We start from the raw sequence: 27,995 nt of genomic DNA, 5'->3' as shown, positions 1-27,995 counted from the left end.
CCTAAAAATGTTTACGACCAATGGCGTATCGTCATTGGTCGTGCTTGTACCACGTGAACGGCCTATGTTGGAGGTTCACAAAGTCGACTAAATATCCACGATGGTACAGTCAGCTGCCTAAGGTCCGGTTGGCCAGTCGCAGCCAGCAAGTTTTCTCCACAAGGTAAGCCTACTTCCTGTAATCCTCCTGATTGTTCTTGCCATTGTCACAGCGCAAGAATGTCTTGAAAGGCATCGACCGTCTCTGTTCTTCAAGAGGAAGTCTGGAGAATCTTTGGATAGGAGAAAAAAAATTGGGAAACTCAATTTCTTCTTCCAGGAATGAGTTGTTCTTAAAATTTCGATGTTCGAGGATAATCGTTGGGAAGTTACCGCGTTCGAGTGTCAGTGAAACGAGTGGCTGTATGAAAGATACTTTTCCAAGTTGTGACGATTAATTCGTTCAAGACCTCCCAAGATAGTGATTGATCGGCGAGCAATCGCTCGTTTTGAAAGTGACGCGGAGTTGAAAGTGATAGACGAAAAATTATTCCGTTTATAGGCCCAACTCAGCCATTGATTATTCAGGATACTTTGGCAAAATACGCGTGTAATCTTTTTTTAATTTTCTTCCTCTCATTTTAATTTTAATAAGAAAAAAATCGTAAAATTTTTAGTTCCATCAGAATGTGGATAGTATTAGATTATTATTGTAATCGTTATTTTGTGATCAATTTTCCTAAGACTTATAATTCGCCAACGTAAAGAAAACGTCTATCGATCTTTTTTCTTTCACATTTTAATTTTAATCGAGAGAAATCGTAGAATTTTTAATTCCGTCAAAAGATGATTATCATGATCTTGAGTATTATTTTACGATCAATTTTTTATGATCAAAATTTACAGTTCTTCAAAATAAAAACAATATTTGCGTTATCTTCTAACTTAACGAGAGAAAGAGATTCAATAAAGTAGAATATAACTTCTCCTGAATAGTAATGCTATGTATTTTGTATTTTCTTCTGAATGGATTTTGCCCTTTTTACTTAACGTATCATATAATTTAATGAGATTTAGTGAGTCTATTTTTACGATGCTTGCCTCTTTGATATCGGAGATGGTACGTGTCTCGGAATGGTTCGAGCGCGAGAAAATCTATACTTAGCAAAGGTGATCGTTCGTAAAAGAAGGCGCTGTAGCAAGTACGAACAATTAATGGATCAAGAAAAGAACTTGATTATTCTATGATTTTCATAAAATTTCAATATCCCTACAATATTTTCGCATGGACATATTCGTATGCTAACGTCATCTATGATGTAATGCAACAAAATTATATTCTGATTATATAACACTCGTTGGAATTTTATGTTACTTGTGGAACGTTTACTGCGTAAAGATAAAATATATATGAAAACATTATATAAGCATTATAACATTTGCGAGAGATATTTAAAAAACTTATTTCTGTGAAATTAGTTTGAAATTATCTTGTAATTTTTAATGAACGTTTCTTATTATTTCTTATTATTTGACTATAATTAATTTTAGCTAAAATGATATATATTTAAACGGTGTCATTTTTAACGTTAAAATGAATAGTGATTGATTAAAAAATGAACTTTTAATAATCGTTTTGAAACCATTTTGACGTTATGTGTCGAAAGTATTTTGGTTAAGTACTTTCTTAATAACTTACGCAACGCACACACAAAAAAAAAGCAGGAAAAAAAATGAAATAACAAAAATATTCACAAAAAAATGATACATTATTCTGCAAGTTGCTAATGACATTTTGTTTCGCCGTTGCCAAGTGTTCGTTGCAACATTGCGTCACGTTTCGCTTGTACAGCCGTGACGTTCCTAAGTATTTTCGGAATGCGGAGTGTCGCTGTAGACAAGGTACAATCCATCTTCTTGAATGTTTTGGAGCTGCGACAACGAGCGCGTCGTAGCGAGCTCCGCTAAGTGCGCAATTGTTATCTCTCTCTAACCGAATTGCACAATTTCGAATGCGCGCACAGAAGTTTACCTATATAAGTTATCTATTTTGAAACTTCGTTGGATCCTGCCTTGCCTCGCGGCAGAATGTTCTCTGGCGTGTCGATACTTCGCATCGTGCATCGATACGATCCCGCGACGCAAGATCTTGGCTAATCAAAGGAATCGGCATGTCTCGCCGATATATGTGCGATATTTTCCCTCTACGCAGTTAGAGCTCTTTCGAATGAAATTTCATACGCAAATAGCCCGACGTGCTGACGTGCATATTCGTCGGCTCTCTCTCTTTCCTCCCTCCTCTCCCTCTCTTTTTCTCTTTCCCTCTATGTTTATTTTCTTTTATTTTATTAATGTTCTTTTTGTTTTTCCGATATCTTTATTTTGCAAATCGCTTCTCTCTTTATTTTAATTACATATTGCTTTTATTTTTTTCATTTTTACCGTTATAATTTACGTATTCTGCTATTTTTAGCTCATTTTTGTAACTTTACATTTGTTCTTAGAGGGCTTAGAGCAATAATAAACGCACTATCTATTTCTCTATTTTTCTCTTTCTCTTTCTCTCATAGAGAGATGTTCATGACTTTGTTTATCTGCTCGCCTCGCTGTTTCGACATCGAGTCCAGTTGAAGCCGCCGACGATGGGATATCTACCGTGGTCGTTGCATCCAAATTTGGATCGTCGACGTTACCCGGCGTTCCTGACGACGGCACGTCGCAGAAAGTGGGGACGGTCGGTGTCTATTTTTGCGCGCCGGATATTCTATACCGTCGTCGCGCGCGAGAGAGATGAGAAAGATAGCTTGAGCTCGTCTTTTCGTTCCGCGGCGCGAAATCTACACATACGTGAACCGCATGATTTATCGATACGGGGCGGACAAATCGATCATGCTTGTCACAGAGATGCGTTAACGATCAAATTTTTCTCTGGTTATCTAATATTTCCGTCATGCACCGAATGCGCTGACGGACGCTGAATGCTCTGAGCTTTCATTTACCATCACTTACCGTTGGCGCCATTCCGTTGAAATCTGTTTTTTGTTCTTGCATTAGAGTACACCAAAACTTTCTTGCTTTTGACGAAATATTAAACATATGCTTATTTCACTTTGAGTTCCAAAAATGTATACTAGTTCAGTTATAGAAAACAGACCTTATTTTCGTTCGCACTATTTGCGCGACCGTTTTACTATTCGCATCGCGGAAAAGCGCCGAAGCGTTTGAAGATCGTTGAACGTATGCATACGCAAATGCTTCACAAAATATTGTTCGATCAAGTTCCAAGCGACGCCAAGAAATTGCAATTGAGAAAGTGACTTTTAATATTGATAATATAATAAAATCATTTTGACGTCATTTTAATGTTATTATGACATCAAAATATCGTCAAAATAAAAAAATTTATTTGTATTGGTTATAATAATATAATCATATTGGAACTGTTTGTTTTTACTATTTTGGTATTATAATTACTTTATATTCTGCTTAAGTTATTATTTAAGGAGAAGGAAGTTAGATCCCTCCCCTCTGGTTAAAATAAATTATTAGCGACTATTAATAGTATGCCGGTGTACCAAGGTTTTCAGCTACTGTACATATATAACACTAATATTTGTATCATTTTATATTATTTTTTAGGTAGACGCGCGCAACACCAAGACACCACCATGGCGGACGATGAGGTTAGGTGTGTATTCGGATCTGGAGCCTTTTTGTAGCTTCACATTTTTTTATATCCTTATTAAAAGAATAACGATCGAGGAAAGACCATGGCAATTTCGTAAAATCGCTAATATCGCGAATATCTCTTAACATTACTTTCTTTTTTTCATATTGTACCTTCGATGGATCTTCGCCATTGCTGATTTTCACATTGGATAACGGAAACACTAAAATCACGCACATCCTACGTGTTGGACTCGTGCAGTAAAATTAGCATTACTGTCGAAAGGTATGCATTGTTTGTGCTTTCTATGATTCTGTGAGAGACCGCTAGTATAAACTGTAGTTTTAGCGAAAATAGTATAGACCTTGTCAATAAAAATAGAACAATGGTTCTACTAAATGTTTCAATCGCGAATCTTTCGATTTACCTTGTTAGAAAGTGTATTTGATGGACTCTAATTTCAGTACCTGATGAAAAAAATTTTAATAAAGCACGTTATATTTTAGAAATTATTATCGTTGAGCACAAATTAAATTTAAAATTAATTTATATAATTTAATATATTTATAGGATGTTTGGTAACAGATAGAAAAAAAATTGAGTGATAAAACAAAATCACGATATTAAGATTTAGTTTTTTAATATAAATGTTCAAATATTTACGTAAAAAGTGTTCTAAGTATGGGAATATTTAAACACTTATGATTAAAAATTAAAGCATCAAAATTTTATTAATTTTGATATTGTAATTCTGAATGTTTAAATGTAAAAGTCTCTGCGCATTTAAATATACATTGAAATATTTCTTATTAAAAAACGAAACATCTACTTGAATTTGTTCTTCTTGATTTTTGCCTTATATGTCATCTAGAAAAACCTCATACATTTTTTCTACTTGTTACTCAATGACCTGGAAATTAATTTATATTTATATTTAATTTTATAATTTCATTATTTCTAGATAATAAAGTCAATTTTGTATGCATATTTTACATAATGAAAAGGATACATACTCTTTTATTCTAAAAGAATGAAAAGTTCAAATACACATTTCTATGAATAAATCATTTTCCTTCAATATATTATACTTCTATTATATCAAGCTTTTATGTGTAAAGTTCCGAGGACTTCGAACAGACCGAACCTCATTTTTTTCCCCTACAGTTTTTGAATTTTGAAGCAGCTTTTAGTAGAGGATATAAATGGTGGTCAAGGATGAGCCATGTATAGTTTGTGCACCCTGAAAAAGATTTATATATATGCTATGTAAAATGACGAGGCGATCATAGAAGCTCGCTTCTCGTCGCGATTATATTTTTCGCTCTTCTTTTTCCCTTCGCAAGAAACTTTCTACGATCTCCCAATATTCCTCGGCCGTTTCATCCCCCCCGTCGTACTTACATTTTTTATTTGTTTGTAGTTTGATATTCTTTTCATTCTTAATATTTGATTTTTCTATCTCGAAAGAAGAGTCCTCAGAAGATTCTTGAACAGAAATTTTCCACCAGTTTCGTGACTTTCATCTCTGCATTCTTATAAATAAGCAATTCGTTCCCCACGCTCTTTACCTTGATGATTGTGACATCATTCCTACGTAATGTCCACCTCGCGGACGACAATTCTTCGTTTGTGCGCTGGGATAGTGGTTTTCTTTCGTATAATGAAGCCAATTTGCGCGGCGCGAACCGCAAATGTAAAAGTTAATGAAGGTTTTTGGACCAGCGCAGAGTAGGGAACATATATTCCGCAAATTTCACCGTAAAATTTCCGCTCTGTAGGAAACGAGAAGTGGGACTAGCCGTATTACGACCGACATGTCCGTTGTCTCCCGGACACGGTTATATGCTCTATGGCCCGATTTTTTGTCTGATTTATCGCTACACTCTCGTCCTTATTTCGGCATTATTTAACGCGAATCTGGACTATGCTCCGAATCTCTTCGTCTTACTTTATATCTCTTCTTTCCTGCTATTCGAGCAAGCTATTTCTCACTCGCGTTATCCTTACATCTGGGAACAAGTCTTCCCAGATTTTCAATTGCAGATTCAAGTCCAAGATCTGTGATCTTGATTCATTGACCTCCGTGTATTCTAATAATTTATATTTTATCTTGTACTTTTATGACCTTGTACCCTTTCAAAATCGATTTATCGTTTCTCTCCTTTCTTATATACTTTTAAAATCCATTTGTCGGATTTATCCGTTTGTCACATTTTCACTCCTTTTGCTCACGATGGCACGAAGAAGACGAAATTTTGTCTTCGAAACGAGAAAATATTTGATATTTGTCAGTCCATATCGAAGAAGAAAAATTCTGTGCATTTGATGAATAACAACGTTTATCGAAGATCGGTAGAATTTCCATTTACTGATTAAAACCGTTATATGGACACAGTTTTGCAGATGGTTCATTTATTCAGAGTCACAAGCGATAACTTACCAAGTCGAAAACGTCTTTCTTACACAAACTTTATATTGATAATTACGAAGCTTGCATTATATAAATACTATCTATACATGAAGTGTACAGTTAAAATTATTTCAGTTTCATCGTTGTTTAACGATGTACAGGATGTAACAAGTTCTTAACAATTCCCAATTCAGAGCTTTTATAGAAAATCTATTAAAGATTTAAATTAATAAAGATTTGAAATATCTTACCATTTCGTAATATTTTTGAAACTTACATTCAGAGGAAAAGTGGTGGCAACTATAGACAATTCATTTAACATATAAATGATACACAAAATAAATAAATTTTATTTATAAAATTAATGTAAGGATTGTTTCATCCTTTAAAATTGGGCTGATATAAAAAAACGTGTCTTTTATATTTTTGTATTTAACAACATATTTCAAGAACAGCCAAATTGGTTGCGGACGAATCAATAACCTTAATATATACCATTTTGATTTTTAGGGCAAAAAAATTAAAATTATTGAGCTAATATCATATTTATCAAATCACTTACATATTTATTATTTATCAAAGTAAATAATTAAAACTGTGCATTAAATGATGCTTGTTATTTACTGTGCCATTGTGAGCAAACTCACAACAGCTTTTTCACGTAAACAGTGTTTTGGTTTTTTTCTCCAATCGAAATTAATTCGGGGAGTTGTTATATAGTAAAAGTAAAACATAAAACTTTCGAGAACGCGCACCACACAAACAAACATAAAACGATCAAACAAATCTGGGGTAAAGTAGATATCGATGTGTATAAATCGCATGTGGAGTGATTGTTCTCTTCAGGCTCTTCTTTATAGCGCTATATGTTTCTCTAATGCTTCCTTTTTTTTCCATTGTAAATGTATAAGTGTGTAATACATCTAATATCACCATGGGGTTTGTGCGCACCACGCACCGTATATATATAAAATTTAAATCAACATTTTATATTGAAGAAAGCTTAATAAAAGTGCATAAAGAAAGAAAAGAAAAATTATTGTATTTTTAATCGCGTTTCACAAATATGTAATCATCAAATATTAATAGCATTTGTAACGAACTGTCAAGAAAGTTTTTTAAGTGTACGACATGTCACTGTATTATTAACGTCTATTCGAGATGTACAGTCGTGTTAGGAAAATTTGCATGTTATCGCTTCTGTGCTATATGCAACTACACGGAAAGAACGTTTTGCTGAAGAATTAAAAAATTTAGCTGGATATAAATCTGAAAACAATTTTGTTAAGCTATTAAAATAATTATGTAGACTCGCAAGTAGTCAAGTTTTTTTTACGTAAACGTTCACTTGGAATACAGAAACTTCCCCATTAAAATTATTATTATTAACAACATACTGTATATTATTAATTGTGTTATCCCATTTAATTAGGTTATATTAATTATTAAAAACATTATGGATATAGATTTAATTTATAATTTTCAGAATAAGCATCTTAAATAGCTTATTATTATGATATTATTTCTGAAAAATAAAAATTGTAATTAATATATAACGCTTTTGTATTGCAGATTTTCGATAGAATTGCATATTTAAAAGTTCATAAAGAATAGTTATTAAAAGAGAAAGACAAAGAGTTGTAAGCAAAAAATGAGAACAAAGATATGTTAAACAATACCCATACAAAACAATATTTTATAACAATTCACATTTTTCTTGAAACGTAAAATTATTCCAGATAACTGAGTTAAGTATAATATTGCAAAAAGTTTCGATATAATAATATTCGAATAATCTTTGAGCGTCTTAGGTACATAATTATTTTAATGATCAAAAGCTATTTTCAAACCAGAGCGACTTCAGCAAAATATATTATTCTTTTCTTGTACGATTTATACTTGATACACATATCGCACCGGTTGGTAAGATCTGCACAGTTTGTAGAAGGCAAAGCTAATGGTCGGCCGAAAGTGCCGCGCGTAATGTCATAAGCGAAAACGCGGCAATTTGCGCAAAACGATATTACAAGATGCTCGCTGTTGTAGCGCTTAACAGCGACAAAGTTATATCACTTAAGACAGACTCCATTAGCTCTGCATCGCCATGAAACACGCGAAAACACGGTCGCTACGCTAATGCTTTGTAAGGTATTCCTTGATGGCGAAATCTGGAACACTGAACGCGTAATCTTTTCTTCCTCTCTAACTCTCTCGTACTCTGTCGCTCTTTCAATATCTCGTTGAGAAATATCCTTTTTCACAGTCGAAAGGATCGCGCTCTGCAAAAAGTGTTTTAGATATCGCCGTACGTGTGACCCATGACACAGAGAATATACTAACGAGAAATGTTTTTTCTTTCTCTTTTTTTTGCAGAGAAAGCGCATCGAGGATGTACGTAAGAGAAGAAACTAGCTATGAAACGTAGAGTCGCCTCTTAAAGGACGGCCACTTACCAAGCGGATGAAAGAAATCCTTTCATCGGGAACAGGGCTTGCGCTCGTTTTATTACGAAATAAAATCCTTTGCAAATATTTCAAATTAGCTATATTATTTTTGTGAAAATAATCAGAAACGATGGCGTTCCTTAAAGTACATTCGGAATATATGTAATATACAGAAAAAAACTTCTTGTTTATGTTTTTATTTTATACAACAAAAAGTTTAATATTCTAAAAAGTAGAGAGAATGAGATAATTAAGAGATAGCGCTAGATGTGATAATGGCAGAGTTCTAGTGTTTAGAAAAGTATTTATTTTTCTTCTAATATGTATATTTTTAAAATATATTAGATTAAAAACTAATATTATTTTAAAATATATTATATTATTTATAATTTTCTAATATACTTATTTCAGAAAATTTGTATTGTAGTAATTATTATAAATTAATTACTTTGTAACTGCACTTGCTCTTCCATTTGCGACTCGTGAAAGTTTAGACAGAGGGATGGGGGTGCGAAAAATGTTAGAGTTCGTATTGTGCAATACTTTCCGAATTCGCGTTCCATGAGACGCTTCGGGGCTTTCTCAGATGAGATGTTTTAAGGGAGTTTCGCACGAAAAATGCAGGAAAAGAAGAGGAAACAGGCGGAGACCGAGAGGAAAAGGGCGGAGGTCCGCGCCCGTCTCGAAGAGGCTTCCAAAGCCAAGAAGGCGAAGAAGGGTTTTATGACCCCCGACAGGAAGAAGAAGCTTAGGGTAAGTTCGTTTTTTTGTTTCTTCCCTTTTGAATTTCTCACGACCAAGTGTGTTCTCAAGTCGTGGGGATATCCTCTTTAAAAACTCGATCGCGGTAAGTCCGACCGCGAATCTTTCGTCATTTCTCTCTCTCTCTCTCTCTCTCTCTCTCGAATGTTTATTATCGACAACTAATTATAAGTTGATCTCGTTCCCGATTTAACTTGATTGTCTCATCGCACGCTATAATCTCTTCTTGCGTTGTTCGAGCCGCTGAACAATATCGCGGTAATCATCTTCTCCACCCTTTGTGCGCCGATTTTCTCGCGAAATATTTCTCGTAACGGCCACATCCATTTTTCTATTACTTTCTCTTATTCTCCCCGCTTCCACCACTTTGTATTTCAATGTTCTGTTTTCCAGCAGCGCGCGGCGAAGCGTCCGAAACTTTTCAAGTTTTATCTCGCCTTTTTACCTTTACTTTATGGTCCCGCCTTACGTTCGCCATTCTGTATCCATCGTCGTGCAACATTCTACAGAACATCCATGTATCTCTCCTCCGGTTTCTCTTCATGCACCGTCGCGAACATTTGCAGTCGCAGTACGTAAAGTTTCCGCGTGTGTATGTAGATTACCTCTTGGAGAATCTTTTTGCGTTTGCTGCTCCCGCGCCGCGCCGGCATGTTATTTTCTCGTAAATCCACCTTCCTTAATTCCTTCCTTCCTTCCTTCCTTCCTTTCGCTGCGTCAATATTTGCTACCCCGTCGAATACCAACCGACACGACGTTATCTCGTCGTTGACCGAAAGAGAGAAAGGCGTTAGTCGCGAGCTTAAATTATTTCGTGAGTAAACCACGAATGGTAATGTTTCTCTCGAGCATTGTGAGCTTAGCGCGTATGAATTTACTTCCGTTTCACCTTTCTGTTATTGTACGGTACATATTTATATAGACACAAAGATTAATTAATATTGTTGCATTTAAGTCTATTTGTTTTAATAACCATTTTAATATATAATTAATTGATAATGTAAACGTATATAATGGGCAATTTTATATATATATATATGTAAAAAATATATTCATTAAATAAACATAACAATAATCCATTTCATTCCATATGGTTTAAATTGTTCATACCGTTTAAATAGTCTAGTATACTATTGAATATACAAATTTAATTTCCATTTAAATTATATCAATTTCACGCAGTTAGAAATCAATTCGTGGATCCTGTAAATATTTCAGAGTACATTTTCCTGGAGAAAACTTCTCTCTCGTCTACTTATGAAATATTTTTTCTTTCTATTGAGTCGAACCTCACGAATTTTTCATATATTTACAGTTGCTGTTGCGTAAGAAAGCCGCCGAGGAATTAAAGAAGGAACAGGAAAGAAAAGCGGCCGAAAGGAGGCGCATAATCGAGGAACGCTGCGGAAAGCCGAAGATCGTCGACGAAGCCAACGAAGGTACTTTGCTTCGTTACGCAATCCTGCGCAATGCTACATTTATAATACATTTATATTTAGCAGAGATATTTTTTACATTCGGACAAAGTTCGCGTTGTCCTGAATAAAACTATAAATTTACCTCTTGGATTTATCTCTACTTTTAATCATTAGCAGCAAGAATTATTGCACAGAAACGATGAGTTTGAAATGTTAATACAATGTCGAGTTGCGTGAATTACAGAAACAATTTTGAAGAATTTGATTTTTAAGAGAAAACGTTTTTATTTCTTAGATACGATCAATAGTTTTTATGCAATAGTTTTGTGCAACAGTTTTTATATTTTGGCACAATTGCACTTATATAAAAAAATATGAAAATTTTGATCAAGTCACAATAATGATACAAAGTGTTAATTTTTAATTTCAAAGGTCGAAATTTTATGTTGCTCCATTTCCCGTCATGCTTTATTAATCTTTTTTTACAATTCGTTAGTAAATTTTTTTTCGAAAGTGCAGAACATGCGGGTGAAAGTATAATAATTGGTGTACGATTTTCAAGATTTAATTATCACATTACTGAGAATTCTTTCTACCCTGAAATAATTTTTCCGATCCCAATAGAAAAAAAGTGTACATGAGAAAGTACAATAATTTGAGACACGTTTCAGACAATATACGCGAATTGCGACGTTTTTCATGCGCGTCTTTATTTTGTTTTACATTATTTTGTTTCTGATAAACTACACAGAGACCGTAAAGCGCGTGCTGCGCGAGTACCACAATAGGATCTCGGCATTGGAGGATAAAAAATTTGACATCGAATATGTTGTTAAGAAGAAGGACTTTGAGGTACTTTCGAGAGAGCAACAATTGCGAGAACGTTTACGCGACGTGCAGTATGATAACGCGGCACTCACGATACAGTAATAATAACGATGTTCAATGTTGTTGCACTTGTGTAACGCACTGATCTCCGCCCGGTTGCACATTTACGTAAAGCGACGACAAAATGTAATTAGAGTTTTGGCAAAGAGACCATCGCCACGAGATTGCTAGATTGCACAATTTTATAATAACATGTCTACGAATTTAGCCGTCACCAATAGCGCACACTCGATGAAAATAGCACCTAAATAATAAAAAAGTAGAGCAATTTTTTATAGATTCCTAAAAAGAAAAAATGGAGCAATTCCAAAACTTTTAAAAAAGAAATAATAAAATATGTATCTCTTTGCTACAGTCTCGGCCAAAAGTATCAAGTATTAATTATTATTTAACACATTTTAGTTTAAAAATTGATTCAGAGCATTTGCTGTGAAAATTATTCTTTATTTCGAGATCCTTTATAATGCTGATAACTAATAGGAAACAATATAGAATTTCAGATAAATGAAAAGACATAGATGCCTAATACCTTTGGCTCTATACAATTGTATTGTTATAATTATTTTTTATAACTGTTATTTCTTATAATTATTACAAAATATCGTAATTAAAAGCTTTCATTTTAAATTCATTTTAAAGGAATTTGCAACTTCGGCTTATGTATCGTGGCTACTTTCATCAACCAATGAATAATCGTTATCGAGCAACTCCGTGAATGATTAACTGCTCTTTACTGAAACTTGAATCTTTCGTCGTAGCTTCCATTCTGTAACCGGGCAAGAGACACGAGCTTCGCATTCTTTCGTCGCACCGTTTTTCCATTCACACTTTTCTTTTCTTTTTGTTCTATCTCTACGTAACACAAAATTGTCGTCGATTTCTTTTGATTCTGTCAGCATCTGTTTTTCTTCGCATTAATGTGCGCGCGATTTCTCATACTGTCTTCTGTCTCTCTCTCTCTCTGCTCTCTCCGTTCAATCCTTTGTTCTTGAATCTTTGGCAAATTTAATGGCAATTTAAGAACACTATGGATTATTCGCATCTTGATTATTGTATTAATACGGCTTGTCACTACTTACTTTATTTTCGCAAAACACGAAAAGTCAGAATAACAGAATAACATCGATTTTCGAACATATTGGGTATATTAGGTATATCCGAATATAATACATTATTGTACACTGCTTCATACAACACGCACCATAATACTTTCTAATGATTGTAATTATTTACGAGAAACTCTGATGCTTTTCTCATTTTGCGAAGTATTGTATATTCACCGTTTCCTCTCTTGCCGTTATTTTCGATCTATGCGCGAATATCTATGTGCATCTGTATCATCCTAGGTCCTAAACGACAAGATTGTTTCAAATTTCATAGTGATGTCTATACTCGAAAATCGTCCTTGGAAGACGGTTTAAGAGCTCGCTTTCGTTCGCTGGAAACTTGAGACAGTCTTCACACCATTGCGAAACAGCGACAGTTTATAACATTTCGATTTAGCTTTCACACTATCGGTCTCACTCCCTCCCTCAAACTCACGCTTTCCACCCTCTGCCGTTCGTTCAAGTCATACACACGAAATGGACTCCGTATATATTATTCGCGAAAAGTTACATGCAATACATCAGTTACGACATGTACCCGTTCCAGTACACTCAGAGAAAAAGACAGATGTGGCAACTGTATAGGTATAGGTAATTATACAAGGTATAGGTAGAATTAATGTATCTCTAATTGAATAAACTATTTTTTAATTATTGCTATTATTAATACATAAATTCTACACAATATAAAGTACAGTTGCTATCTATATGTTTAATTGTTAATATGTTATCGCTATATTTTTTTTTTACAATTTGCAAAAAATTACAATACATCCGTTGCAACGATATATCCGTTACTTAGAGAGTATTCAAAGAAAAAACATGACAGTAGCAATAGGTGAAAACTGTACAAATTTTGATAAATATTTCGAACAGGGGAGCAACTCTAATGACCTTGACCTTGACATATGTTGCCAAGGTCATGATCCTTAGTAACCTTCAACCTTAACCAACAGGTTTTAGCTGTCGCTCATTCTGCTTCCCCTGTTTTAAATATTTATCCAAATTTTATATATAGAATTAATGTGCGCAGTGTTGAATAAATTATTTCCTAATTATTACAACTGTACCTTAATTCTAAATATAAAACTACTTGTATAATTATCATCTATATAGTTGCTACTACTATGTTTCTGAATGTAAGTAGCGATATTTACATCGATATCTACGACGTAAACGGTTAAGTCGCGAGCATTTTTTCAAGGAGTGACTTGAATTTTAACAGCTAGTGTGAAGTCCATTCTGACCCAGTATCATAAGAGGATCAACGTTCTCGAGGGGGAGAAGTACGACCTTGAGTACGAAGTCGCCAGGAAGGATTTGGAGGTCGAAAAAAAGATTTTTTTTGCAAACACAAGATGAGCTGCGATTAACGCCAATACTCTTTATCCTCTAGTCATCTTTTTTCTTCTTACTTTTTTTTTTTCACGCGCGAAGCACATCTCACTATTTCTAGCGACTGTTCCGATTTGCATACTCATAAGCTGTTCGTAATAATATTAGGCGTAGACATCGAGGCTGAGTATTTTCTTAGCAGCAGCTCCTAACGTAGCATCCCTCGCGACTCGTAGAATCGCTCAACGTAGATCTGTCTCAGTAACGTTGATTTCTCGCAATGAGTAGAAACTCTCCACTAGAAAGAACTTTCTTCACTTTATACTTGCGAGTCCGCACTACTAGACTCCGCACCCTCACCACAGTTCCTGTATTTTTCACCCCGCTCATTTCCTTTCGTCGAATTTCTCTCATCTCCCACTTGCATTCCGTGATAGGTTAACGATCACGCAATTGTCAGCTTCGTGCTTCTCGCTTCCAACGCGAAAGACTCATTTCTTTTCTATTCTCCCCGTGATAATTACATTCCCTCACAAATAATCCTCTTAGTAGTAATAATATAAATCATCACAGAAAACCGCAGGTCGTCACATGCATTATTTTTCATCACATTTTTAAACATCATAGTTAAAAAAATAAATAAATAAATAAAAACAACGGAACAATTTATTTTTAACATATATATTGATATGTTAAAAATGATGACAAATCGAATTAAAAAAGTTGTTATCATTCTTATCCTATCCGATATCAATGAATTGGAAACAGCCGTTACAATTTTACATCTTTACGTAGTGCCGTAGTTGTTATTTTAATTCCTGCATTTTTTTTTATTTTTGAAGCTAAACGATTATAATGTGATAACGAATTTTTAAGACAGCCGACGGCAAGGATGACAAAACACATTCAGCGGATTCCATTTTGCCCTTTTTTTTTCCAATAACTTTTTGTTCTTTTAGCCGAGCTGCAGACGATCTGTTCGGCATATTGGAACAGACTATCCTTACTCGAGGGCGATAAATATGACCTCGAGAGGCAAATTAAGTTGAAAGAGCTGGAGGTAATTACGATCGGCTTGCCTGAAAGAAGAGAGAGCCTGTCGAAGTCCACTTGCATAGATAATTTTTGACCAACTTTTACCCTTTCTCCCGGTGCCCTTGTCCACATGATTTTTTAACTCCGCCGCACGTGCTTGACCGAGCGACATTCTTGGTCGAACGGTTCTCGAAGGCGTTTTCTGGTTGACGGGTCTTTGAACCTTCGGTTCGAGCACGTTTGCACGTCTCTTAGATAGGGAAATGCCGCGAGACACTAATGTTCCAAACTCTCTATGAAACTTTGAGGACAGTTTGAAGGAACATTAACCAACATTAACTTTTTTATTTGCATCGCGCGAGCCTTAACGTTAACGTTAACTTTTGTTTCTATTTTTATTTTGCGCCATTGGCCATTGCATTGATTGCAGTTGTTACTTCGACAAGACCAGATCGCATCGGAAAGTGCTCGCGCGAGAATGGGAAACAAAAGCAAAATTTCGTTCTCATCTTACACAATTTTATTCAAATTGTCTCCTTATTCAATTGTTTTAATCAGTTTTCAATAAACACCAACATCAATATTATATTTTACTTCACATTCAACAATATACCTAACTGTTACGTATATAATACGCGTTACATTTATGTTGTTGCAATTATAAGTTACTGTTAAATTGATATAGTTATTGAGTTTGGATTAAAACTCATTCAGTTTCGGATTAGTAACGGTAGACAAGCAACGGTAGAATAATAGAATAATAGAATATAATAGAACTTTTGATAACATATCGTCGACGTGGCATTATCCGTTCATTCGTGTTGATTTATTTTCTTATTCGTGGACCGTGACGCTTTCAATCACGTTCAGGATAATCCGGGACGTGCGAATGGTCGAAGATCGAAGTTTCGAAGGTGTTCAGCCGAGACCGCGCATATCCCCCGTGATACATCCAGCAGGGCCAACGACAGGGCGATCTCCATTTTCACGGAAAGGGATTTCAGGGTTCAGGGCGGAATTACGCCCGGTTTAACCTGCGTCGAGCCTCGAGGAAAGCACCTCGGAGTTTCCCTGACGCGACGCAACGTCCCGTGCGATTAAGCATTCGAGCATCGCGCAACTTTTATTACCGCGCACGTGGAGCGAGAGAGGGATCGCCAATTTACTCGAATCGGAGATTTCGGAAAGTTTTGCTTGTTGCGAGATCAAGAGCTCTCTCATTGAGATTCCAGCGTCGTTTGTGGTGTACCATTAGTATTCGAGCCATGCAGTTTATATTCTTCGCTAAAATATGTAAAGCTGGGCTCTCTCACACGCTTAGATTTTATAAAGCAAAAGGAACTCATTCGACATCGTTTATTTATTTACTAAATAATAATATTGTCATTATTACTAATAATATTTTAATGTATGTCAGAATTATAAATTTCCAAAAATATCTAATAAATTTGCAGTTATTTGTTACACGTATGTTGTAATTCTCTAATTCTTATCACAGTTGGAAAATTTGTGTTAAATTTAAATACATTAATAAATTCCATCCACTCATAAATTGCGTTTTAAATTGTATTATGTTAAATTAACACTTAGATATGTTGAAAATTTAACAAAAGGGAGTTTTGATAAGGATCGATTTTAACACAAGTACAAAACATTTTTTACTGTGTACATTTTATTTAAAAACTTCAATCTCTCTTATAGATTAATAATTTTTATTTTTATATCCCACGTTTAATTTAATTTGGAGCTGAATATATATATATATATATATATATATATATATATATAATATTACGGTAATTTTCACTTTTTCGTGAGATTAGTGGATGATCCCAGCTTACATATCGCACGCGGTACATCGCACGCTAAAGCTGTCCGTCTCTCACTCCTGTGCTGTACTCCCCTTTCGCCACCTAAGCTGTCAGAAAAATAAACATATCGAGGAACCAAAGATTTCTGAGAGACTCTCCGTATTCTTTGTAGTGGAGTTGAAGAAGATTTGCCAAATGTATTACGACCGCGTCTACCTTTGTGAGGGTCAGAAGTGGGATTTGGAGCGTGAAGTTCGGAAAAGGGACTACGAGGTACAGGAAAAGTGAAAAGCAGCGACAACGGCGAACAATGCGAGGAGAAAGAGAGCAACCGTCAGATCGCACGTTTCTTTTTGATCATTTCCTCCTCAAGTTGCCGACCCCTCCCCCGCGTATATCAGATGATATGGGGTATCACTCTTCTCCCGCCCCGATCTCTCTCTTCGCGTTGTCTCTCGTTCTCCGCCCATCCCCCTTTCTGTACATACGTTTCTCTTTCGATTGTTGTTCTCTCTTTCACGATGTTTTTCTTGGTAGAAAACACACTCTCTTGCCGCGCGAGTCCGCTCCAAGGCGCGAAACAATCGAAAAAGTTGTTGTGATGGAGAAACCTTTTGACGTGATTTTTAATATTCTATGAATCTTTATAATCTTGATCAGTCCTGTCTCGATAATCTACCCGATGATCTACGACGATCTACTTTTTTTAATCGCGATCTTTTTGCGAAGCGTGACGGAACAGACGAACGTAATTAATAAGGAAGGGGATTTTTCTTTTTTACATGGATATGAAGTGCCGCAACGGAAGATATTTTTGCCGGTCACATATTTTTGCTCTACCCCTTTTTTTTCTCTCTCTATATATTTTTCTATCCATTTCTTTTTTTTTTTCTTCTTACCGCGTGACGTGCCGTTCTCAACCCGCCTGTTTACTTCTCTGCGTCTATCTTCGCTGTCTGGCTAAACGCACACTGTATCCACTCGCTCTCTTGTAACGTATCTATTTGTCACAAGTCTATACTGTCTCTTTTTCTCTCTATTATCTAACCATAACGCAAATATATCTCTCTGAGCTTTATACTAACTCGCCAAAGAAAATAAAAAAAAAAAAGCTTTACTCTCTCGAGTCAGGGCTGGGCAAGCTTATAGAGAAGACGCCATTATTGTGTTATTATATACTCGTAACTCTGTATATTATATACTGCATATATACTGTCTCTTTATACACTTTTTTAAATTTATAGTATTGATTAGCACGCGGATTTGTTGATAATTAACGTTGCGTCTCGCGCGCCGAGAAAAATGATCGTGAAACGAGATGGGCGCACGATTTCAGTAATAGAAGCAGTTGCCCTAGATTTGTTGCAAAAAAAAAGAGTACGCAATCGAAGAAAATATCATCCACCGAGGATCACCGAAAGGGATCACTCCTTCCCTTGGTCTCACGCGAGAACTGAGCTGACACTGTATGCCTGAGACCACGTGCGCGCGTGTTTGTGCGTGCGTGCGTGCGTGCGTGCATGCGTGCGTGCGGTGCAAAATCAGAAATGAAAGCGAAAAAAAAAAAGAAATGACAGTACACACATCGGGAAAATACATCGATTGTTACGATTTTTACGGTGTCTTCCTCTTATCTTTTTTTTTTCATCTCTTACGCTTACATGTCTTCGTCTCTCTTTCCTTTTCACGCGTGCGTTTTTCTCTTTGTCTCTCTCTCTCTCTCTCTCTCTTTCTCTTTTTCTCCTTCTCTCTTTCCGCCTTACTCTGTTCCATTGCTTGTCCCTAACATTCTATTATACGATATCTTCCTTCACTAAGCATAAACAAATTTGCTTTACTACGCATGCATGGCTTTTCTAACTAATAAACTGTTTAAGAGATGATATACAATATATATAATGAACACGGGTTAATTAACATTGTTGGTCATGGTAGCAAACTATAAATTATGAGGAAACAGGCGAATGGCTCCATTATAGTGTGGATTAATTTCGCGTTATTGTAGACTCGACCGATCGCTATTTGATTTCAGAGCGTCACGTGATTAGAGGTAGATTTGTATTTTGCCGAAATATATTACCGGAGTTACTGTATCTCATTACGCAAATTAATCACCACTAAATAAGTACTGTCATTATCAAATTAATATATATTTATATATATATGAATAACATTTATGCAGTAATAAATTGACATAAATTATACTTCTTTTTTAAATATTTATTTATTTTCGAAATTATTGGTAATTTAATTCTCATATCGAAGTATTTATTATATTTAGATGAAAAGTATTTAACGTTACGTCAGTTTTAGAGATGTGAAATATATTCGTTACATCAATCGCAGCAGTTTAATTTTCGCTGCGAAGTAACACACACACACACACACACACACACACACACACACACATTTGAATGGATTTTTGATTGAAAGGGAACGATAATGGTGATTTATGAAAACAAAATGATTTTTTGCAGCTAAATTAATAGCATGAACGCTAGTCTATCGCGCCAACTTTTCTATTAATCTCCGTGATTATGATTTATAAAACTCCATTTGCAACGGATATCTCGAGTCGATTGAGTTAATGGAGCTTAATTCGCGTATACTTTCGTAGCTATGCGATAAAAAGTATGGCACTTCATATTCATCTCGAAGGAAGAAAAACGTGCAATTATAATCGCGAATCGTCAATATTCTTATTTTATTCTAATAAAATACGTGAGCGTGAATTTTTATGACTTTGATAAGAAACATGGCTTTCGTCGCTAACGTTTTGAAAATAGTACATCTTATCTGCGTTATGAATGATCAAAAATTTATAAAAAAATAAACGTAATCGTTTTGCGATATTTGTGATATTATGTCGAAGAAAGTCATTAAAAACATTTAAAAAAAGTTCGACGGTGAGTATATATAGATACTCGGTCGTCGATAGGTACAAATCAGTTTCGTATAACTTTGAAAAGAAACGATTATCGTATACTTTCCCATAAACACCTTAAGAGTCTATTCAGATAAATTTACATAGCTGTATAATCATATACATAAAGAAAATTACCCAATCGCATTTCTATCATAAGGACGTAAAATGCGATTGGATAATTTTTCTTACGCATACATTTATGCGGTCATGATAGTTTATCTAGGGATGGACCTTAAAAATTGTAGAGTCGGTTGTCTATATTCTTTTATTTTTTTCCATTTTTAACTCTCACAAAGGTGGACTGGCTCAAGAATGGATTAAAAAATCATGAAACCGAAGTGCCATGCTGTGAAAGTCTTCAGACCGCAAAAAATCTTCCCTTCTGTTTTATTGTATCTTATATCTTTTTTTTCCATCGATCAAACACGCCAGTTCTCGCCCACTTCATTTTGACTTTCGTGAAACAATATAAATGTGTACATGAAATGAACTCAACTCACACGAGAGAGACATTGGAGTAAACACGTACAGACGTCTATGATGTCCTTAAAATGAAGCGAAAATTGATTTTGTACCGATTCGCACGCACCACACCGACTGTCAGTGTCCTCTTGTCATGGTGTTTTCAATTAGGCTGTAAATAGCGGACTCTTCGTGGCAGAACTCTGTTCTCTTCTTTTTTTTTTGTGAAGAGTAAGAAAATGATCTCCTTTTCGTCATTTTTTAATAGAATTTTGTTGTCAATCTCCAATCAATTTTATTACGAGCTTAAACTACAATATTTATGATATATTCGCATATCGCGATATGACATTGCCAATGATTATCTTGCAGCATTCAAAACAATATGTTTACGCGTCGCTGCTTTGAAAACAAATATTATTCTGAGATAATTAGAGCGTATTACACCCGATATAACATTAAACGTTCGAGTACAAAATAGCAAATGAAATCACCGGAGTATCGATTTCGAGGGATTAGTTTCACGCTTCAAATAAGACGAACAGAGCTCTGGCAGTCTAGAAAACGGATTGTAGTGGATTTTGTAATTTTTTTCTCACCACCCACGGCGGACGAAAGAGCTGATCGTGACCAGCCGGTCCCCTGATTGGCCAAAATGAAATTCACACCCCATCGTATCCAATTCCTCTTCTCTCTCTCTCTCTCTCTCTCTCTCTCTCTATTTATTTATCTATCTATCTATCTATCTCTATCTATCTATCTATCTATCTATCTATCTATATATCTATCTATCTATCTATCTATCTATCTATCTATCTATCTCTTTCTCTCTTTCTTTCTTTTGTCGTTAATACTCTCTCCCTTTCTCGTAACTTGTGCAAGAAAGAGAATAGGCTAAGGAAAAAGAATATAATGATTAAATGATTCCTGAGAAGAAGAAAGGGAGAGAATCCGACAAGTGGCTTTAGAACAAAACTTTGCTCCTGAAGAAACTGTTTTAGAAGAGTAGAATAATCAATGTTATCCGTAAAAAATGATAAGTGTTTTCAGAAACAGAAATGAATTTATATAATGATGACTATACTATGGTGATATGAATCGACTTGTGTATTTAGATTCATGTGTTCCAAGATTTTACGTACGTAATGCAACAAATTCGTCAATTTCTCTCACGCCCTGCATGAATTTCTTATATACATATATGTATACGTGCTCAATTCTGTGGAAACAATTCCACAGTCAACCTGCTTATCTATCCAGATATAAAAATGCACGAATCATGGAATTTCTATTGCAATATCTACGAAACTTTATGTTGTTGTTATGAAATTGTAATTATCAATCACACACACACACACACATATATATATATATTTTATATATATTATATATATATATATATATGTTTGTTTTTTTATGAAGCTGAATGAAATGATTTTAACCGCAATCGTATTTCAATCGTGATACCGTTGAAAAACATAGCAAATTATTATTTCATCGCGAAAATATATTTTCAAGTAATTTTTGTTAAAATTTTTACTTTTTGTCAGATATTTTTGTACATGTGTCGGTAAGTTTTGGATAGCGAAACTTTCCAATTTTCCAGATATTATTTATTCCACAGACCCCCATGTTCCCTCTTTTTCCTCCATTTTTCCGTTATCATTCGCGAAACCACTCCTCTATTCCCGGACCCATCGCCGTCATCCGCTATTGCAGTTAATCCGCAAGCCAATTTACTATCAATCTCGATCCGTCGAGTGGCTCGCCAACTGAATATCTGCCCGCTTGCTCAACACGTGTAACTCCCTTTTCTCTTTCTCTCTTGCCTGTGCTTTTGCCATGCAGGCCGCACGCCGATACGATTTGATTCACCTGTCCATTTCTTCTTTTTCTTGATTAACCGTTTGTGGCTTGATTGTCATGCCGTTCACGTGAGTCCACTAATCCGCGTTTGATCCTAATACGCAAGATTTCTTTACTGTATACAAGAATTATTATTGCACAACTGTTTTTAGGAGAAGCTTTCCTTTTTAAATCTAACAGTTTAATTACATCTGGTATTCTTTGTATAAAGTACATTTATTCGAATATTGTCTCGTTGCAATTAAATATCTTTTTGTGCAATGGACCGATTCAAAATGGTAAAAAAAAAAACTCTTCTCTTATATCTTGTATATAAAAAGAAAATTATAAGCATGAATAAATTATATCGCAATATCGAATGCAATGGATGTTAATAGAAATATTCGATACATACAGATCGCAGACTTGAACAGCCAGGTCAACGATCTTCGAGGTAAATTGTAAGTATCTTTATTTTCTACGTTAATAACAAGAATCACGCAATACAATTTCTACACGGAAAGAAGAACGAGTTTGCTGAAGTATCTAAAAATTTAGCTAGAAAGATGTGAAAATATTTTTGTTGAATTATCAAAATAATTATGTAAGAAACTCAATAATGCTGCAAAAGTTTTGACATTCTAACTACCAGTTTTAGCATTTCTATATAATTATTTTAATAATCCAAAAAAAAAACGAATTATTTTCAAGTCTATTTTTAGCTAAATTTTTTAATGCTTTAACAAAACTGTTCTTTTCATGTTGTTGAAAAATTAGTATTAAGAATATATTTTATTGTACAACATTTTATCACTTCAGCATGAAACCGACCCTGAAGAAAGTATCTAAATACGAGAACAAGTTTGCTAAGCTCCAAAAGAAAGCCGCCGAGTTCAATTTCCGTAATCAGCTTAAACAAGTCAAGAAGAAGGAATTCACCTTGGAGGAGGAGGATAAGGAGGTAAAAATGATCGTTTTCGATAAAATCTTCGCATCTACAGGCGACGTGAATCTTTTTGCAAAAATGTTTTTTTCCTATCCGTCAAAGGTCCACAAGCGTTCTTTGAATCGTTCTTCAATAATTATAATTATTTTGGCAGTGGTAGAGAACGTTATAACGACATTCGAATAAAAAAAATGAACTTTTCAATTTTTATGGGAAAACTTTTAACTTTTATTTCGTTTTTATTCATTCAGTTACGTCTAATATTTCTATGTTATTATCATGCATTTTTGCTTAATTTCTGATAAATTCATCGATACTTACCGAATTTTGTAAAGAACGCTTATTTTTTACGACCACACGACGGGTAGATATGTAGTAGCATAGTAAATGTTTTATCAGTGAATCAAAAAACAGTTTTTGTAACCCTGGTTTTCTTTTTGTGTACAAAACCCAATTGGCAGGTTTTCTTCGTTTAAGCAGTTTTTTCGTTTAATGTATTGTGTCCAATTTAGGAGATCGGCATTACATAGCCTTGTTTGCACATTCCGATATTGCTGCTATTAAAATATTTATAATGATACATTTCCCTGGAGGAGCATTATTTTATCAGCTAATTTGGAAGCCAAAATTCTCGGAAATCTCGAGCAATGGATAATCGCGCGGTAATTAATCATCGATTCATTGAACCATGAATACTTTTAGTTAAATATATCAGGCTATTGTCATATCAGGGATGTTGAATTTATGCTAATCGATTAACCTCAAAATATATTATTACAATAATTAATGATTGCAATAATTTGAATAAGTGTCAATATATAGTGTCTTCTCATAATTATCTTGTAATATTTTAATAGCGCGTATTTCGAAGAATAAGATTTTAAATAAAAATATTCTGAAAATTAATTGGGTTTAAAAATCTTCATAAATCGAAATTATCATAATTATTTGTTTATAAACAATCCATGTTTAATTAATAATATAAAATTAATACGTTTATGCTCGTAATTACATTATATTTTGTAAATTGTTATTGAGTTTGACAATTCAATTGATATTAATTTTTATTGTTCGATTGTTCGAGACTTATTACTCAAGTTTCTTTCGTGCAAGTATTACGTATATCATAATTAGCTGATATTAATAAAAATAATTCATTCAATATAAAAAATTATATTTTTTCATTGCATAAGCAAGGATCTCCTGAAAAGGACTGTCTGTAGATATGTATATACCTATCCGTATTGAAAGTGTAGTAGTAGTGGTAGTTGATTAGGCAATTTGTGTTGTTCTCCACAGCCCAAGAAATCCGAGAAGGCAGAGTGGCAGACCAAGAAGTAGATTTAAAATGAAAAAAGAAAACAGTTTGAGTGCGAAATCTCAATAAAATACAAACATTACTATTACGACGCAACAACAACAAAAAAAAAATCAAAAACAAATAGGAAAGCCAAGAAACTTCTATACACGAGCGTACATACACATTTGAAGGAACACTTGACACGATCACATTTATATGTATAATCGATTTAGTAATCGCACGCGTGAAAATGTATCGTGAAAAAACGTATGGGAAAAAAGAAGAAAATGAAAAAGAAAATAAATGCGTAAACGCGTAGAACATTTTTGATACTGTTTCCATCGACGTCTCGCGTGTTCGCCAGCGCGTTTTCGCCGTCGCGTCTCATTCGAATTGTTGTCAAACTAGTTCGTTAGCACTGTGTGTACGGAAAACAAATTAACAAGTGAGAATTGAAAATTGTACGAACAATTCTAGAAGTTAGCCGACATTTGATTACATCCCTCTTTTGCGCGGAGTAGACGATCAAAACGAGCGAGACATAGGGAGAAGCTGACTCTGCGTAAATATTCACGTACAACTGTTATATACAATATAAAAGCGATAAGTTGTGGCAATAAATCGATCGAAAAAAACTCACGTGAATAAGTTAGACGTTCCTTCGTGCCTGTGATACTTTCTCATATCCCTTATCAGCAGATTTCTCCTTCGTTCTCTTTTTTGTTTTATTTTTCATTTTTATTTTTTTTTTTTTTACAATTTATTTCCTCTCATCTCTAGGATTTTTCGCTGCGACAGATAGCTCTTGATTTTCATTTCCTTTTCCTTTTGCCTTGATGTCTATCGGATGCGAAACTCGATAACTCGAATTGATCTCAATTCCTGATTGTTTCCGTTACACAGAATAAAAACGACGCTGTATGAGAATGTTAATGCGTTCGTAGCCTTGTATTTTATGCAAAATCAGATACGACTTCCGCTCCGGTGTGGTCGTATTTTTGCGTCGTGATAAGAGAAATTCTTTCAGACAATGTTACGCGCGAGTGGGTATTTCAAATATTCGATAAGGTGAAATGTCGGCTGTTATCGAGAATCGTACCGTTTTTCTTCCTCTCGTAAAACTTTACTAATTCGCTTTTCTCTCAGCCTCACCATTTTAATTTCCTTCCTCTTGTTTCTTTTTCTCCGACACATCACGGCAATTAGAGTAGTGTCCAATTTGTATCAATATCTGCATCTTTTTATTTTTTCGCGCTCTTCATTCATGTAATTTCGTAAAAATCTTTGCGATAGCGTAACCCAGCGCGAAGTAAATAAAGCATAACATTAAGAGGGACGCAAAAAGGTGAGATTGGCTTGCCAAGTATTTGAAGTTCCACTTTTATTTCATACATAATGGCGCTTTACTCACACACCTGCCTGCCCACTCGCGTTTTTCTACTCTTCACTATCTAATTATATTGTTGCCTTCCATTTTTTTTCGCACAGTCGCCTCGTTTATCTTCTTTTTACACGTGTTAATTGCCGCACACTTCCTCACATGCAAAATCGTTCCGCCGGATTGTTACCGAATGCAAAATGTTAAAAAGAGTGATCAATAGAAAGGAGAATATATAAGCTCGTCTGAAAAGAAAAAAACAGAAACAGAAACACGCACTCTTAAAACTAAAGTCATTTGATCACACAATTGAAGCCCTTTTAGCTTGCCTTCACTATTATTCGGCCGCTATTCTTTCAGATTATATAGAATTTGTTGCTCTGTTGTCTTTTTGTCTTTGTATTTATGCACAATCGTGTACGCATTTTGACGTTTTATGTAAAAATCTTTTATCTTTTTTTACACTGAAAGAAAAAGAAGTGTTTGCGATATACATATGTGTATACTAAAAAAACATATTGTATATGTACAATAATTTAGCACCTAAAACAGCTATAATGAAATATAATTATAATAACTATAAATATAATTATTATGGAGCTTCTTCATAATTATTTTATGACTATAATCGCAAATACCAAATTTTTCTCTCAGTGTCATTTACAATAAATAATAATTACGAAGACAATATTTTCAACGATCAACATGCGTGACGATCACGATGTCGATCATGATTTACAACCAGTGAGCCATGAACGACGTGTTACTTGTTAAGTAATATTTAAATGTACGCTTAATCAGTGTCCATGTCTTATCTGTTGACTAATTATATTGCTCTTGCATTATGTTCGCAGAATGCGTCAAAAGATAAGGTAAAACTTTAACAACCAACTTGTAGCTCGACATGCTTGTGTAAGAGAGAATGACGTGTGTGTGATAGATGAGAGTGTACTAGATAGAAGAACGAATAGCTCGAACGTGTATGTGTGGAAGTGAAAGAATGGAAAGATAGGATAGAAGAGAAGCTTTCTTCGTTTTTAACGTTCGTGGTGATTCAAGTCTTCAGTGCAATCTTTTCTTCAATATTATGTTTCGTTTGTTCGTGAATTTCCTTACAATGTTTAGACGCATAGCTCCCAACATTCTCGACAACGTTGGAAGCCGTTGTCTTAGTTTCTCTATTTCAATCTCCTTTTATTTCTTTTTTTTTTTTTTGTTAAATCTCGTGATTCTCCTACGGCTGTATTTTTTTTCTTATTTCTACTAACAATCTGCACGGCTTCGTAGATGTTCCGTGACTGAGCGTAGTTGCCAGGCGACGTCCTTCCCGGAAACGTCGAGAGAATTTTTTGGTAGTATGAGAGAATTGGCGATCCAGAAAGCTGGCAGAAATTCGCAATTGAACGGTATATGGCGACGCGATCCACGACTACGACCACGAAGCAATTTTTGTCTAGATCTCGTTCTCTAGATTTTTGGCATTCCGAATTGAATAGCCTCTTTCAGAAGTTTTTGACCCCGTTAGTATTATCCCCCAGCTTTGCGAACGTTCACCCCGACACTGCTAACCAGTGTGCGAGTCTAATTTTCAACGTAAAATGAGATTTCCATTTGTATTTGACGCAATGTTTTCTCGATTTTGCAGAAGAAACCCGACTGGTCGAAGAAGGGCGATGAAAAGAAGGTAAAGGAGGAAGAAGCCGCGCCACCAGTATCGGTGGAGGAATGAGAGAATTGAAAATCTCGTTCTCGTCGTTCCCGAGAGAAACGTCAGGATTCACCTGTCCGCATTCGTCAATAACCGCTCCATGCAGAAACTCCAAAGAACCTCCTCTACATTTTTTAACGATCGATTTATTAATTTAATATATGTCCCGTCATCATGAGTTGCACGCAAAAATCTTGCCCGTTCGTCTGTCCATTACGATTGCTCGTATGTTCATCCCAGATTGTATCGAAATTTTTTGACATTCAATATCCGATCTGTAGCTTTACTCTACACTCTACTCGTACCTGTCCTATCTTTTTTTATGGCTGTAATGTATTTTTTTAATGGACCTTGTAAATCACCATAGAACACTATTAGAATGGCGTGCAGAATTCATGAAAAAAAGTATAATAAAATTTGTCTTTCTGCAAATCAAATGCGAGAGGAGAAATGTTATTGTAGAGAATAATGGGGGGGGAAAATGTTACTTTACTTAAGGTTTACTGTAAAACAAAATATTTAACGGTACTCAAAATTTCTATGTGTGGTCATTTTCCTATGTTGTTTCATATTCC

The 27,995-nt window shown here is 34.8% G+C and overlaps 1 protein-coding gene across 13 annotated transcripts; it reads left to right on the top strand.

The window, feature by feature from the left end:
• Positions 1–7: 7 nt before the first annotated feature.
• LOC105154095 (wings up A) lies at positions 8–27,955 on the top strand. 13 transcript variants are annotated; one of them, XM_087406944.1, is made up of 10 exons: positions 8–163; positions 3,619–3,662; positions 8,430–8,447; positions 9,125–9,253; positions 10,578–10,701; positions 13,900–14,000; positions 22,506–22,549; positions 22,908–23,049; positions 26,567–26,584; positions 27,358–27,955. In XM_087406944.1, the coding sequence occupies exons 2-10, from the start codon at positions 3,648–3,650 to the stop codon at positions 27,439–27,441; spliced, it is 675 nt and encodes a 224-aa protein (XP_087263070.1). In that variant the 5' UTR covers positions 8–163; positions 3,619–3,647; the 3' UTR covers positions 27,442–27,955. The 13 variants fall into 13 exon arrangements, with proteins under 13 accessions (XP_087263070.1, XP_087263069.1, XP_087263068.1 ...); XM_087406943.1 differs by lacking the exon at positions 13,900–14,000 and adding an exon at positions 14,969–15,069 and having other exon boundaries at positions 9–163; XM_087406942.1 differs by lacking the exon at positions 13,900–14,000 and adding an exon at positions 17,028–17,128 and having other exon boundaries at positions 12–163.
• Positions 27,956–27,995: the final 40 nt, after the last annotated feature.

This window comes from Acromyrmex echinatior, chromosome 6 (genome assembly GCF_024713525.1).
Source record: "Acromyrmex echinatior isolate Ae372 chromosome 6, ASM2471352v2, whole genome shotgun sequence".
Lineage (NCBI taxonomy): Eukaryota > Metazoa > Arthropoda > Insecta > Hymenoptera > Formicidae > Acromyrmex > Acromyrmex echinatior.
Note: the sequence above shows the minus strand (reverse complement) of the source record. Positions and strands in the feature narration are given on the sequence as shown.